This window comes from Pan troglodytes, chromosome 11 (genome assembly GCF_028858775.2).
Source record: "Pan troglodytes isolate AG18354 chromosome 11, NHGRI_mPanTro3-v2.0_pri, whole genome shotgun sequence".
In the NCBI taxonomy this organism is placed as follows: domain Eukaryota; kingdom Metazoa; phylum Chordata; class Mammalia; order Primates; family Hominidae; genus Pan; species Pan troglodytes.
In genome coordinates this window covers 17767353-17784085 of record NC_072409.2, presented here as the reverse complement: position 1 = coordinate 17784085, position 16733 = coordinate 17767353, and the positions used below count along the sequence as shown (strand labels likewise).

At 36.2% G+C, this 16733-nt stretch overlaps 1 protein-coding gene across 1 annotated transcript in view; it reads right to left on the bottom strand.

Moving 5' to 3' along the window:
- The window catches only part of MEGF9 (multiple EGF like domains 9), a 113971-nt gene that overhangs the window by 56507 nt on the left and 40731 nt on the right, over window positions 1–16733 (bottom strand). The window contains exon 2 of the mRNA XM_520222.9: window positions 2283–2484. Coding sequence (XP_520222.6) covers window positions 2283–2484 — 202 coding nt within the window. The remainder of the gene's footprint in view (window positions 1–2282; window positions 2485–16733) is intronic.

Genomic DNA, 16733 nt, shown 5'->3' with positions numbered 1-16733 from the left:
TCTATCACAACTAATCAATGCTGCCACTATAGCACAAAAGCAGCCATAGACAATACATAAATAAATGCATGGAACTATGTTCCAATAAAACCTTACAAAAACAGGCAGTGGGGTGGATTAGGTTCATAGGCCATACTCTGCGGACCCCTGCCCTAGGCCTTTAGATTACTAGTCTAGTGTACTTTTCCATTACTTTATGGTTACCACCTATTTTCAGGATAGGGTTTCAGCATTAAACTTGGTAGCATTAACTGTCAGAGAAAAGATAAATCAGGAATAATTTGCAGAAGAATTATGAATACAGTAAGATAGTACATAAATATTAGTATTACTGTTTTTTCCTCTTTTACAGCTTCTATTATAAAACTCTCTCTTAATCCTTCCTTTATTTCTTTCTCTTCTAATAAAGCACTGGGCCTAGAAGTAAACACTTTTCTATTTCTCCACAAATATGTTTGCAGAATATTATTCCAAAGAAAGTAGTGGACACTCCATGAGACACCAGAATGAACAAACTTAACAATAGCTTATCTTTTAAAACGGTAAGCAATGTGAAACTTCTGAATCTAACTTGTATGAGCATGTTTTGGGGGGAGTGGAGGGAACAGCGTTAAGCTACCACTCTATTCTCAATCTCAAAGAATAGAGTGATTATCAGTTTTCTCATTATAGAATCTACATGCTACGGTATGCGATGGTAGTAAAGACACTGGACTTGGAATTGAAGACCTAATTTGGAATTCTTTCTCTGGCACTTACTATCTTTGTGACCTAGTAACCTATATATAAGGAGTTGCTGTGAAAATTAAGACAAATAACTATTTTAAAATATTAAGCATCAGAAGCATTGATTATTGCTGCATTTGAAATTATAAACTTCTTAATGAAGTTCTCTTCTACTTTTTTTTTTTTGAGACAGAGTCTCCCTCTGTCACCAGGCTGGAGTGCAGTGGCGCGATCTCAGCTCACTGCAACCTCCACCTCCCGGGTTCAACCGATTCTCCTGCCTCAGCCTCCCGAGTAGCTGGGACTACAGGTGTGTGCCACCACGCCCAGCTAATTTGTTTGTATTTTTAGTAGAGACGGGGTTTCACTGTGCTGGCCAGGCTCATCTAGAACTCCTGGCCTCAAGTGATCCACCCGCCTTGGCCTCCCAAAGTGCTAGGATTACAGGCGTGAGCCACCGCGCCCAGCCTCTTCTACATTTTTAATAAACTACAATATGATACAATATTCCATAACAGTATAATATCATTTATAAAGCATTTAAAATATTTATTGCTAAAGTATAAAGCACTTCTTTGTCAAGGAGCTAAAAGTTCTTAAAACATGTTCTCTCATTTCAGCCCATAATATTCCTTTGAAATTAAAACAAACCAGAATTTATTGAGTGACATGTGCTAGGCATTTGATATATATCAACTCATTTAATCTTCACAACAACCTTGAGAAGAAACAAGCTCAGTGAAACAAAATTACTTGCCCAAGGAACACAGCTCCTAAGTGGCAGCAGATCTTGGGTTATACCCAGGTTACACTGAGTATAACCTGTCATTATTTTTTTCATTATTTAATACTGTCTCTTCAGTTTTTTGACTTGGGGTCCACAAAAAGCCAAGTGCCTCACATAAGGTCAAAGAATAATTACTTTCAGTGCAGTACAAGGCAAATGCTTAGATAACAGTACATTATTCCACTAGATTAAATTACCTCCAAATAACATAATATTTTAAAGATAATTCCTGCTTAATCTACTTTTGGTCTCAAAAATGTACTGGTAAATAGAGTAAAACCAGTCTACTTACCACTAGTTAAATAAATTAGGGTACCCCCAGGTTAAGCTTTAGATGTCCAAAGAAACAAATGTAGAATTTTGATTAGAGAGAAAAATAAACCAAAGAACAAATTTCCTCAAACTCCAATGGTATATTAATAAACATAAGAACATTTCTAAACCTCCTAGCAGGTTTCATGCCTGAAAGCCCTTCCAGAAAGCAGATTTATTCTTCAATAATTTTTTCCCATGAAATTTACAGAAATTATCCCAGAGAAAAATTGGCGACTCTAGTGCTTTTGAAGAACTAAATCAGTAAATTAGATGTTTTTAAATCCCGACATTAAATATAACATATAAAGTAAGGGAATAAAAGTATATAAAATATTTTGTAAATCTATGACCCTCATCCCCCTTTGTTTAAACCAGTATGGTCCTTGAGAGTAGGGGCCTTTTTTTTTCCCTTGCTAAAATAAAATAAACTTCAGTTCCACCCTCTGTTGCTTACCTGTTGCACAGTATGCTGAGAGCTCCATGTGGACTACAGTCACATGGCTGACAGAGCCCAGAAGTGTAATTTAGGTAAAAGCCCTCTTTGCAGGTTTCACAGTGAAGCCCCTGATAACCTGGCCGACACTCACACTGCCCTGTGGTCTGGTTGCAGCGATTCACATCCAGTCTTCCAACCACAGAGCAGTTACATACATACTCTGCAAAGGAAAGAAGGAAAGAGACATTACCAACTAAGATTTAATGCCCTCTTAATAAAATGAACTCTATTTTATTTTTCTTAATAAATTTTCATGACAACTTTGTAAGGATAGATAAAATTAACTCTAGTTCAAATTTACTTTCTATCTCGTTTAGTTTACTTAAATCAGGAAACATATAGAGTACATAAATTATGTAGTGTGTGTGTGACAGTGTGTGTGTGTGTGTGTGTGTGTGTGTGTGTGTGTGTATTATTAGTTTTTCTGAATTAGAAGCCACCAAAGGCAGGCTTATCTGCATGGCACTAAGGGCACATGTTGGAAATGACAACATGTTAAATAATAAATAATCCCACTGTATAGCAGCAAAAGCCTAAGGCTCAGATGATTAACTTTGGCAACCAATTCAAGGTCATACTAGATTTGTGCCATAGCTAGAATCATAAGCTAATGTGTTCTGCCCAGGAAGAAATTAATGAAGAATAGAAACTTTAAAGTAAGGAAACGATGAACAATAAAACCAGAAGAGAAAGTTTACAGGTTCATCCTGATCTGTGAGTTAAAACCAATCCCAATTTGAATGTCTTTCCAAATTAAAATATTTGGAAAATAAACATTTCTTTTAAGTATATTTCAAACAGTTCTTTGTTGTTTGCTTGTTGGTTTCACTTTTTTCACTTTTCAAAAGAAATATTTTAATTTTTAATTTTTGTGAGTACATAGGTGTATAAGGTGTATATATTTATGGGGTACCTGAGGTATTCTGACATAGGCATGCAATGTGTAATAATCATATCAGGGTAAACGGTGTGTCCATCACCTTAAGCATTTATCCTTTGTGTTACAAACAATCCAATTATACTCCTTTAGTTATTTTAACATGTACAATTAAATTACTGTCCATAAATTACTAAATTATTGACCACAGTCTATCTGTTGTGCTATCAAATACTAGGTCTTATTCTTTCTGTTTTTTTTTTTGTACCCATTAACCATCCCCACTTCCTCCCCACCACACCCCTGTCCACTATTCTTTGCAGTCAGACAGTTCTTTGGATAAAAATATTGAGAAGCCCTTAGTTTTAGCCTTCTAATGCAAAGACTCATTTAAAGGTCAGTTAGGATTCATTTTTTGCTACTGCCTCTATTCATTTTATCAAAAGGAAAGTGTTTTCAACGTAGCTTGACACAGTAGTAACAGAGGACTTTGTATTAACATATGTATCCTAGGAATAGGTCCCATTCCAAAATAGCTATGATCCTACCCTTAAAGGGTCCTGAGAAATCTATGGTACAAATTACAGTTCTAAATAGGTAAGGCACTATATAAAATGGCACTGTACCAACACAGTTTAGCTTGGAAAAAATAATCTTTGGTATTATTTTTGATGACTTCAAAAAGCTACTAGACAATTACAAATCCAGACTCTTAAAAAGAGAGTTGTAAAGGGGTTTGCTTCTCCATTCTAGAAAAGGAAATTAAGCTTCAAAATTCTTTATGTAATCACAAGCGGCTTATTTATCCACACAAGTCAAAACAAAAGATTCCTCAAAGAAATTCCCACTTGGCCAACTCTATACCTCCCACACTTCTGCAGTTCCTAACCTTTGGTGTCACTTTATTTCCCTGCTCTTCACAGCTCTTCTAGTTTGTAAAGATAACAAATAACAAATAGGCCAGGCACAGTGGCTCATGCCTGTAATCCTAGCACTTTAGGAGGCCGAGGTGGGCAGATCACTTGAGCTCAGGAGTTTGAGACCAGCCTGGGCAACATAGTGAAACCACGTCTCTACCAAAAAAAATACAAAAATTAGCCGGGCATCCTGGCATGGGCCTGTAGTCCTGGCTACTCGGGAGGCTGAGGTGGGAGGATCGCTTGAGCCTGGGAGGCTGAGGTTACAGTGAGCCAAGATCTTGCCACTGCACCCCCACCTGGGTGAAAGAGTGAGACCTGTCTCATAAAAAATAATTAACGTAAAATAAATAAATAAATATTGGCAGCTTATTTGTTTATTTTATGTCTATTTCAAACTTGGGTGGTTCACAAAACCCAAAGGAAAATTCACATTTCTTCAGCCTCAAGCTTAGGAAAGGAACCAGCTTCCCATTACAATCAAGATTCTTATTTTCACTAGGCTACATAAACATGACATTTCTTTGACAGAGTTACATGTTTTCACATGATAGCTACTTTCTGCGTATGTGTGTTGTGGTTTTTGTAAATAACAAAGCCACGTTCAGTGGTCTGTAAACCTGCCAATGACAACTTCATAACAAGACCTTCACTCCACCAGAAATGACCAGAACACTTAACATTTTTCTTCTGAAATCGGGCAGAAATTCAAATTACATCCAACTTCTCCTGCTGGACCTATTTTATCACAAGTTAAACTAATCAAAGTATGTTGGTGTCAGTAGAACTAGCTCAAGAAAAAATGAAAATACTAAAAAAAATTTTCTACAATAAAAACTATGAATTTTATTTCATTATTTCCTTACTAATGTATTTCCATTTGAAAACTGAGTCAATGTTCCCAATGAGTAAGATTAGTAGTATCTTCAAAAGAATCCAATTGAATTTAAGAACTCAGATATAAACACTCAATATTTTTTCCAGTGAAGTTCTGATGGATAAACTTTCAATACTAACCAAGTTCACTGGTTATTTATTATTTCTATAGTCAGTCTAATATCTTCATTATTCCCTGAACATACTCTGGTTAGTCCTGTCTCCGAACCTTTGCTTATTCTGTACATCTTGGAATGCTCTTTTTCACATATTCAAACCTATTCTCTATTTTAAGAATCAGCTGAAACTCACTTCTCCATAAACTCTAACTGTACTGCCCCTATTATGAATCCATAACAATACCTACTACCTAAACCTCTCAAATGACAATAATTTGAAGAGACAGTAAAGCAAAGAGTTATGAAGTTATGAGCACAGATTGCAGATGTAGACGGCTAAAATTAAATCCAGCTCTCTCACTAACTTTATAACCTTAGGCAAGTTAATTAAGCTCTGTGTGCCTTTATTTTTTCTCCTGTAAACAGGGCATAATAATAGTAGCTATACCACTCAGTCCCAATACTTAAGCTGGAAGTGCTTTGGAGTATTGCAATAATTAATACAACAGCTGGAAAAAAGTAGAAAGTGTTATCAGATAAAATAATAAATGCAATTCAGATGTTAGATTCACAGGCTATAGCTTCGTTATATCCTGCGGATAAGATCTAAAAGCCTGACAATGGGTTTAGTACTATAGCAGCTTTGAATAATGTCTGGGAAACAGAATTAGCGGGCTGTTACGCAGAAATCCATGTTGTGGTTCATTTAGGTAGAGAATAAGACAATATTCTACTTATACCAGGCTCCACTCATTAACAATATGTGTGCCTTAAAATACATTGGTAAAAACAGAAGGATTTAGGATGTGGCTTCAGAGAAGATGAAAAATGAGCATTTATTTATTATATATCCTTGGTACTAATCATTTTAACTGTAGCAGGGTGAATGGCAAACGTTTCAGCAAGAGAGACCACCCCAGGGATAAGAAGGGGGCTGACACATCAAGACAGAAAGGCACTATCATGTTAATACTTCTCCCCCAAAAAACCAAAGGAAAGGAAGAGAATACAAAGTAAACCAAGTGCCAGGGAGCATGGGCATCTTTTCTGTGTGTAACTCAGAACTTAAGGCCCGTCCCAGTGACTGACCTTAAATGAAATGATGCAAGTTAAATGAATAGTATAAGCAACAGTAATAAATGTAAAACACTCTGGGTATTCACTAAATTGTGCCAGGATAATTTGTTAGCTTGTAAGTAAAGTAAAATCTCAGACCCTTCACAGGTCTAGACATTTGTGCGGAACCAGATAGGAGTTAATGCAGAAATAATGCAATCCCCCTTAGTAAAAAGGTGGCAATATGAAAAAGAAGGAAGGAAGTTTCAATTGATAGAAGCAATGAGAAGGACCAAAGACAAGAGGAAGTGCTGACTTTTTAATGAGTTAGAATCTTAGACACCAGAGCAGCACAAAGGAGTCTGCAACATGATTAATGGCAAGTCACCAGTGTGGATGTTAATGGGAATGAAACAATATGAAGAGGACACCTAAAGCTAATTGCAGACAAGTATGAATAAGATGCCGAACAGCTCATTCAATTGCCTAAAAGTAAATATGGAATAAACTCTTTATCGTGTGAGTAGCAGGTTTCCTTTCAGCCCTTTAATTCTTTGGAAAACTCTATAGAGAAATAATTAGAGAAGGGTAATGTAAATGTTCTCACAGAGAGCAAAATCTTGGCAACATTATTTCCTTTTATTGTCTGGCTTCTGAAGAACAATAAAATATAGTGATTTTCACCCTGAAGAAGAATAAGAAACTAAAATCTTTGCCAAACTGCTTTAAGTATTTGAAAATAGTCACATAAAGTCCCAGAGAAAATCAAATCCTGCACTTTTTCAAACATTCCAAAAGCCAAGAGATGAAAATTTTTTAGCGCTAAAAAAAGAGAGTAATTTGTTTACAAGTCCCATAAGTTCCCCTGCCACCTACCCCCACCTGCCCTCCCTTTGTGCACAAACATTTGCCCTGGTAAGAGATTATTTACTTGAACATACTGAAGACCTTTTCTAGGCCTTTAATATACCTGGTAGGCTCTCTCTTCATCCAATTTTTAACCATCTATCTCATAGAGACTATTTGGTATGTTCTGGTATTCAGCTTGTTTGCATTAATGATGGGAGTTTTTGGAAAATACTAATTGTGATTGTATGTCCTAATGAATGTGTCCTCTCTGTGTCTCTTTTTGAAGTCATTTCTGAGTGCTAAAATTATCTGTAATGCTCAAGCAGTTTGGAACAATTGTGTTAAACCTTTGCAGATAAAAAACCATAAAAACAGTAAATGAAAAATTTGCATAACAAAATAAAATAACTATGTCCTCAGTCATGATGGAAATCTCCTAGAACAAAGAAATGTTACCCTGACAACAATACTGCTGGTAAACTAAAATGATTACAAAATTATTGCATTTAAGCATAGATACTAGAGGACTACTTGTAGCTATAACTAATACAGAGCACTCACAGGAATCTGGTTCAGAAAGACAGCCTGAAATTCTATCTACAAAATTATCGCACTTAAGCATAGATACTAGAAGACTACTGGTGGCTATAACTAATACAGAGCACTCACCGGAATCTGGTTCAGGAAGACAGCCTGAAATTCAATCTACAGCCTTTTGCAAAACTGCATAAATACCTTTGCAAAACTCAATTTCTGACTCCTTTTCATTCACTCAACAACAATTTCACTCTTATTGTTAGTTGACGCGCAATAATAATACCTATTTATGCAATGCGGAGTGATATTTCAATACATGCATACGATGTGTAATGATCAGATTAAATAGCACATCCATTACCTCAAACATTGATCATTTCATTGTACTATGAACATTCAAAATTCTCTCTTCTAGCTTTTTGAAAATATAGAGTAAATTACAGTTAACTATATTTACCCTATTGTGCTACACAACACCAGTACTCATTTAGTACTATCCAGCTATAATTTTGTATCCATTAACCAATCTCTTCCCATCCTTCCTTCTCACCTACCCTTCACGGCTTCTAATACCTCCAATTCTACTCTTTTTTTTTTTTTTGAGAGGGAGTCTCACTCTGTAGCCTAGGCTGGAGTGTGGTGACACAATCTTGGCTCACTGCAACCTCTGCCTCCCAGGTTCAAGCGATTCTCCTGCCTCAGCCTCCTAAGTAGCTGGGATTACAGGTGCACACCACCACACCTGGCTAATTTTGTATTTTTAGTAGAGATGGTGTTTCACCATGTTGTTAAGGCTGGTCTTGAACTCCTGACCTCGTAATCCGCCTGCCTCAGCCTCCCAAAGTGCTGGAATTACAGGGGTGAGCCACCACGCCCAGCTCCAATTCTACTCCTTACTTTCATGAGCTCAAATTTTTTTTTTATCTCCCACATATGAGTAAGAACATGCAGTATTCATCTTTCTGTGCCTTATTTTACTTAACATAACCTCCAGCTTCATCCATGTTTCCACATATAGCAGGATTTCATTATTTTTCATGGCTGTATAGTACCAATATTCTAAAGCAGTTCCCCTGTGTTTTCTTCTAGCAGTTTTATAGTTTCAGATCTTACTTTTAAGTCTTTAATCCATTTTGAGTTAATTTTTTTAAAAGATGAAAGATAGGAAGTCTAGTTTTATTCTTCTGCATATAGATATCCATTTTTCCCAGCATCATTTATTGAAGAATATATCCTTTCCCCCAATGTGTGTTCTGGGCACCTTTATTGAAAATCAATTGGCTGTAAATACATGGATTTATTTCTGGATTCTCTGTTCTGTTCCACTGACTTATGTGTCTGTTTTTATACCTATGCCATGTTGTTTTGGTTACTATAGTTTTGTAGTATATTTTGAAGTCAGGTAGTGTGATGCCTCCAGCTTTGTTCTTTTTGTTCAGGATTGCTTTGTCTTCTGTGATTCCATATGAATTTTAAGGGTTTTTTTTAAATTTCTGTGAAGAATATCATTGATATTTTGATAGGGATTGCATTAAATCTATAAATTGCTTTAGGTAGTACACTCTTGCTTTTTAATATCTTCAAATACTGTTATCTATTAAGAATACAAAAAACCTGTATTAAGTTATTCCTAAATTTACAATATTTATCAGAGCACTGGCCATTCAAGTTCTAAGTCCAAAAGATATATCATAGTTTTAGACAGTTGGAACTACAGTCTGACTTGCAAAAGTAGATGGAAATAGTTCTATTCTCAGCACACACAATGCAAATATTATAGGAACATCCACTCAGTGGAAGTCAAAAGCAAAACTGTACTTTGAAAGGCAATGAGTATCCCTCTATTTGAATGGCTAAAATACACAAACAAAAAAACTGACAATACTAATTGCTGGCAAGCATGCAGGACTTTCAAAAATTACTGGTGTTAAGTACAAAATAGTAGAGACACTTTGGAAAACAGTTTGACAGTTTCTTATAAAGTTAATTATACCTTTACTATATGACCCAGCAATTCCACTCCTAGGTATTTATCTGAGGGAAATAAAAAGTTATAGTCACACAAAAACTTGTACAGAAATATTTATGATAAGTGATATTAATAATCACCAAAACCTGGAAATCACCCAAATGTCCTTCAACTAGTGAATGGATACACTATGGTACATTCTCATAATGGAATACCATTCATCAATAAAAAGGAATAAACCACTGACATCCAAGAACATGGATGAATCTTAAATGCATTATGCTAAATGAAAGGAGCCAGGGGAAGAGAACAGATCAGGGGTTTGCCAGGAGCTGGGGGCAGGAGGGAAGGGCTGACTATAAAGGAGCAATACAGGGGAATTTTGAGGGGGTAATAAAACAATTTTGCATCTTGATTATGCACGTATCAACACTAATAGAACTATTGCACATCAAATGAGTAAATTTCATTGGATATAAATTTTAAAATATGCAAAAAAAAATTTTTAAGCAATGAGGTCTTACTAGATTCAATTTTTAAAATGTTGCTGGAAGGATGCCTTGGTGTCCCACAAGCAACTATTTCAACTGAACTGTGGCACTAACGTCCACAGGGGACCCAACTAATGATTGAGGCTTTTTCAAAGTGACTGTTACATTTAAGATAGCAGGAAGTTATTAATGCTTCAGCTGATTATTGCATAAGGAGTTGTGGAACATTTTAGTATTTAAAATGCTATTTCACTAAAAGGAGTACAATCTTTTCTTTTCCCTTTGGCTCCAACTTAAGTCTTAGGCTGCAACTGCTCCCATGTACAATGAGGGAGAAGAGGAAAAAAATGAAAGATAAAGATGTATAGGATTACTATCCTTTTTCATATGCAATTGTTTGTTTCTTTTTGAGATTCATCATTAAAAACCCTACTCTGTTTAAACAAAGACCAGGAAAATGCATGTAAATATAACTTTCAATCTATCTAATCTATCCAACAAAGAACTTCACCCATTTTCACAAGCCTAGGATTGGATCCACAAAAATTACATCATTCCTGATTTTTGAATTGAAAAGGAAAAATATTGTCAATATCAAGAGTAGGAATACACAATTCAAACCTCTTCATGTACATCGAATGATTCTTTAAAAAAACCAACAAACTGGCCGGGTGTGGTGGCTCACACCTGTAATCCCAGCACTTTGGGAGGCCAAGGTAGGCAGATCACCGGAGGTCAGGAGTTCAAGACCAGCCCGGCCAATATGGCAAAACCCCATCTCTACTAAAATACAAAAATTAGTCAGGCATGGTGGCATGTGCCTGTAATCCCTTCTACTCTGGAGACTGAGGCAGGAGAATCGCTTAAACCCAGGAGGCAGAGGTTGCAGTGAGACGAGATCGTGCCACGGCACTCCAGCCTGGGTGACAGAGCAAGACCCTGTCTCAAAATAAACAAACAAACAAAAAAAACCCAACAAAACTATATTATCTTGACTACAGGCCTGATTTCCTAAGTATACGGTGTATTTCAAAATGTACTTTTTATTGGACCATATTTTATGTTTTAGGTCTGAAGAAAAGGAATCTCAGAAAAGCCTCATTGTAGGGAAAAGGAATTATCAACACAAGAGTTTTTGTTTTGAGAGTCTTACTCTAGAGTAACATTAATACTCAAATTACATTTCACATTTATGTTATGCAAAGGTATTGCCACAAATCTTTGAAAACTTAGGAAACTTAATATTAAAGCTGATTAATTTCTTTAAACTAGACTTTGTAGAGATGTATAGTATTAAAGCCACTACTTTTAAAGAAAAGCTTTAAGCTTTGTTTGAAAATAAAAATGTATCAATTAAAATTCCCAGTCACAATTTACTAGAGCAAAACATTTCTTCAACTTTATGGTAGCCATATGAAATAAATGGGGCAACATAACCCAGGTTTTGTAGAAAATTTTCTGTCTCACATTTAAAAATCATGTTGTTACTGCTTGTCCCTGGCTCACTGCCAGTTTTCCACAATTCAGAGATAATTCATCTAATTAATGAGACAAGATGACAAGTTCTGGAAAAGGTTGTAAAGGCTAGTTTTTACTACTGATAACAATGATGATATTACCAGCTATTAAGCATATACTATACATATATCAGACATCACACAAGAAACTGGACACAAATGGCCTCCTTTAGTGTTCACCATAATCCTGTGATGCTGAGTGTCAGATAAATGAAACAAATCATACAACTAATCAGTACCAAAGAAGAGACTGAAGCCCAAAATGAGTAACTCCAAAGTCCATGTCTTTTCACTTTAAGAAGCCAACAATCAGACAGACCCAGAACACTTAAAATCAAACTTTGCTGCTAATTAACCAGCTCTAGGACCGTTAGTGAGTCTAACTGCTCTGAATTTCAGTGTCTCCATGTACAAAATGTGGCTAATTCTTTTCATCTATCATGAAAAATAATTAAAGGTCGAATTATATATGGCCATGTATATTGTTTTTGGTTTACGAAAACTTTTTTTTAATTGAGCCACTGGTATATCTAATAATCTGAATAAGTAAATCAGAAGGCAATTTCCTTTGAAAATTTTGAATGTATATACTATGTTTTAAGGGAAAATCACAGGTTTTAAATTGCTCAATGATGGCAAATTTTCTCATATTTCTCCACATTTCTCATAGTGGCTTAGCACAGTAGTGATCAATAAATAGCTATAAATGTCTGTTCAAATCAGATTCCATTTTATAAAATAAAATTAGAGCTGGTCAATTTAAAAGACAAAGATCTTCAAGACTCAGTGAAAACCCACAAAATCCAGCTACAAACAGGTTACAAAAGACATAAAACAGAATTATACCTAAAGGTTAAAAGTAACTGAATGGAAAAAGATGAAGCACGTAAATACTAGCCAAAAGAAAACTAGTACAGCTAGCTACATTAATTAATATGAGACAAAATAGATGTTTAGGCAAAAAAAAAAAAGCAATATAAGCAGACAAGAGGTCTGGTCACTATATAAAAAAATGTACAATTCATTAAAAATATGTAGTTCTAAATTAGATATATATCTAATACCGTCCGTAGTCTCAAAATACATAAGGCAAAATGACAGCAAATATATTTAATATGGTTATTTCTGAGGATGAAATGAGATAAAAATGTGACAGTATCAGAATAGGATATTTACGGTTTTATCTCCCCAGATGTCCTACTTTTCTTAAAATGTAGAAAATGCTCTCAGAAATTGATATCAGAAACGAGATATGACAATAAATGCTCTAAAATAAGGGATTGGGGAAGATTAGGAATTAGAGTTGGTTAAACTACAGCTTTTTACAATTTTCTGGCAGAAGGGACCTTCTTTTAATCCAGAATTGGAATAATTCAACAAGCTTCCTGAAGTCATAAAAAAGGTAGAAGAAAGAGAGAAGTCTAGTCTAGATTATAGAAAAATATTTACTATACAGGATCATGTACTCAAATACTTTCCTCATTAGCATTCTAAACACCCTTATTCTCTAAATCTCACTCTGTCACCCAGGCTAGAGTGCCATGGCACACTCCCAGCTCACTGCAACCTCCGCTTCTTGGATTCAAGCGATTCTCCTGTCTCAGCCTCCCGAGTAGCTGGGACTACAGGCATATACCACTATGCCCGGCTAATTTTTGTATTTTTAGTAGAGACGGGGTTTCACCATGTTGGTCAGGCTGGTCTCAAACTCCTGACCTCAAATGATCTGCCCACCTCAGCCTCCTAAAGTGCTGGGATTACAGGCATGCGCCACGGTGCCCGGCCTCTAAAAGTTCTCTGTACCTTCCACTATGTATCCTCTACCGTGTTCCTAGAGCATTGTTAGAGAAAGTTACAATATAAAGACCTGGTGTGCTAAAGGTTTTACTTTCACTAAGTCCCTAGAACTGCTTCTAAATCCTTAGATTTATCTTACTGTTTCCATATCCATTGCCGACATTGGCTATTCCAAGCTTCTCTTTAAGTCTTCCATCCCACTGTACAACCAGCAAATGGTTGCAACTTCATGGAATCTGAGACCTTCTTTTTCTCTCTTCCTCCTTTTTCCCATCAACTTAACCTTCCCTCCAGTTTCAGGCTAGCCAGCTCCTTCCAAGACCAAACAATCCCTCCATCTGCGCTCTTTATCACATCCTCTCCCAGAGCTCTTTCCAGGACTCTTCTTTGCCCACTCCCATTGTCCCCCTACTTGAGCCTTTTCAAGCTTTCACTTTTTACAGAATTTACCTTCAAATATGCATTGGGTCTCTCACAATTCTGTTTAGTCTCCTGTTCCATTTAACTAGCATTTATTTTCTAAATAAAATTTCTCAAACAAAAATACAGACTGCCTCCTTTTCTTCACCACATGTTTTCTTCTTAATGCTCTGCAATCTTTTCTAAACTGTACTAAAAATGCTCTCTCAAAAGTTACTAACCCAAAACAAAACAATAGCCTTCTCAGGCCATATTCTGCTTAACTATTTTGCAGCATGTGACATACTGATACCCCTTCCTTTTTGAAACTCTTTCTTTGGTCTCCACGTCATTGGATAAATCCATGAGCATTTACTGAGGATTTTACTATGATCAAGTCCTCTCCTTATGCTTCCACTTCCACATGGCGGATCATTTTGGTTCCCAATGAATCCAGGGAGAGACAAATCTCAGCTACTCCAGTCATCCCCATCAAGGCCCCAAACATATGGGTGAGGCCATTTTTAGATCCTCCAGCTGTAGCCAATCTACCAATACAGCCAGAGTAAGCCCAAGAGAGACCAGGAGAAGAACCATCAGAATGAGAAATAAATCATCGTTATTGTTTTCAGACACTAATATGAAGAATGAAGGAGAAGACATCACTACGGGAAATATTATGCATAACTCTATGCACATAAATTCAACAACTTTGATGAAATGGACCAATCTCTTGGAAACCAAGCTATCAAAACCTAATTCAGATTACCTTAATGGTCCTATACCTATTAAAGAAATAGAATTTATAGTTTAAAACCTTCCAAAAGAGAAATCTCCAGGCCCAGATGGCGTCACTGGAGAATTCTACTAAGCATCTTAATAAGAAATAACATCAATTCTATAAAATGTCTTCCAGATAACAGAAGAGGTACGAATCCTTTCCAATTAATTCTATAAGGACAGCATTATTTTGACATCAAAACCAGATAAAAACATTACAAGAAAACTACAGAACAATATTCCTTGTGAACATCTTGGATCAAAAACCTCTCAACAAAATAACCAGTAATATATAAACAACAAATTGAACCCAGCAATATATAAAAAGATTAAGTGGGATTTATTCCAGAAATACTGGTTTGACACTTGAAAACTAATCAGTGCAATCCATCCTGTTAGCAGACTAAAGAAAAATGCCATCTCATCTCAACTGATGCAAGAAAAGATTTTAAAAAATTAACATCCATTCATGGGAGAAGTGCCCAGAAAACTATGAATAGAAGGAAACTTTCTCAGCCTAATAAAGGGTATCTATGAAGAAACTACATTTGACATTATACTTCATAGTGAGAGACTAATTACTTTCTCCCAAGATCAGGAACAAGGCAAGAATGTCCTCTCTTGCCACTCCTGTTCAAAATCATATTAGAAGTCCTACAGCGGAATAAGGCAAGGAAAAGAAAGAAATGGTCTTCAGATCAAAAAAGAAACAAAACTGGGCCAGGGGTAGTAGCTCGACACGTATAAAATCCCAGTTCTTTGGAAGGCCAAGGTGGGAGGATTACATGAATCCAGGAGTTCAAAACCAGCCTAGGCAACATAGTGAGACCCCATCTCTACAGAAAAATAAATAAATAAATAAATAAATAAATAAATAAATAAAAAGCCAGGAGTGGTGGCACATGCCTGTAGTCTCGGCTATTCCTGGGGCTGAGATGGAAGGATCACTTGAGCCCAGGAGGTCAAGGCAGTAGTGAGCCATGATCACACCACTCTACTCCAGCCTGTGTAACAGAATGAGACCCTGTCTCAATAAATACATAAACAAATAAATACTGTCTCTATTCACAGATAACATGAAAGCTTATGTAGAAAAAAATGTTCATTACAAAAATTCCTAGAACTAATAAATGACATTAATAAGGTTGCAAGGGCTGGGCCCAGTGGCTCACGCCTATAATCCCAGCACTTCGAGAGGCCGAGGCAGGCGGATCACCTGAGGTCAGGAGTTCAAGACCAGCCTGACCAACATGGAGAAACCTTGTCTCTACTAAAAATACAAAATTAGCCGGGTGTGGTGGTGCATGCCTGTAATCCCAGCTACTCGGGAGACTGAGGCAGGAGAATCGCTTGAACCCGGGAGGCAGAGGTTGCGGTGAACCAAGATTGCGCCATTGCACTCCAGCCTGGGCAACAAGAGCGAAACTCCGTCTCAAAAAAATAAAAAATAAGGTTGCAAGATACAAAATTAACAAACAAAAAACAACTGTATTTCTATGTGTTATGAATGAACAGATGGAATTTTTAAAATTTTAATACCACTTAGAATAGCTCCAAAAATATGAAATACTTACATACAAAATTAACGTGTATGACCTTTATGCTAAAAACTACAAAACATGAAAAAAGAAACAAAAAGATCTAAAAATATGGAAGACATAATGTAAACAATTAGATCTATAGATTTAATAAATCCCAATCAAAATCCCAGAAGGATTTTTTATAGATATTAACAAATTGATTCTAAAACATATGTGAAATAGCAAAGAAACCTCAATAGCCAAATAACAACAAAGCTGGAGGACTCACAATAATTGATTTCAAGACTTACTATAAAGCTATAGTAATCAAGACATGGTGTTATTGGTAAAAAGAAAAAAGAAAAAACCTACACAAAAGCCAATGGAATAGAGAGCCCAGAAATAAACCCTCAGAAATATCTAACAAATTTAATTTTTGACAAGATGAAAAGGCAATTCAATGGAGAAAGGATGTTTTTTTTTTAAATAAATGGTGTTGGTACAGTTGGACATCCATAAACAAAAGATTAAAACTTGACATAAACCACACCTTGTATAAAAATTAGCTCAATAGGCCGGGCGCGGTGGCTCACGCCTGCAATCCCAGCACTTTGGGAGGCCGAGGTAGGTGGATCACGAGGTCAGGAGTTCAAGACCAGCCTGGACAAGATGGTGAAGTCTCGTCTCTACTTAAAAAAATACAAA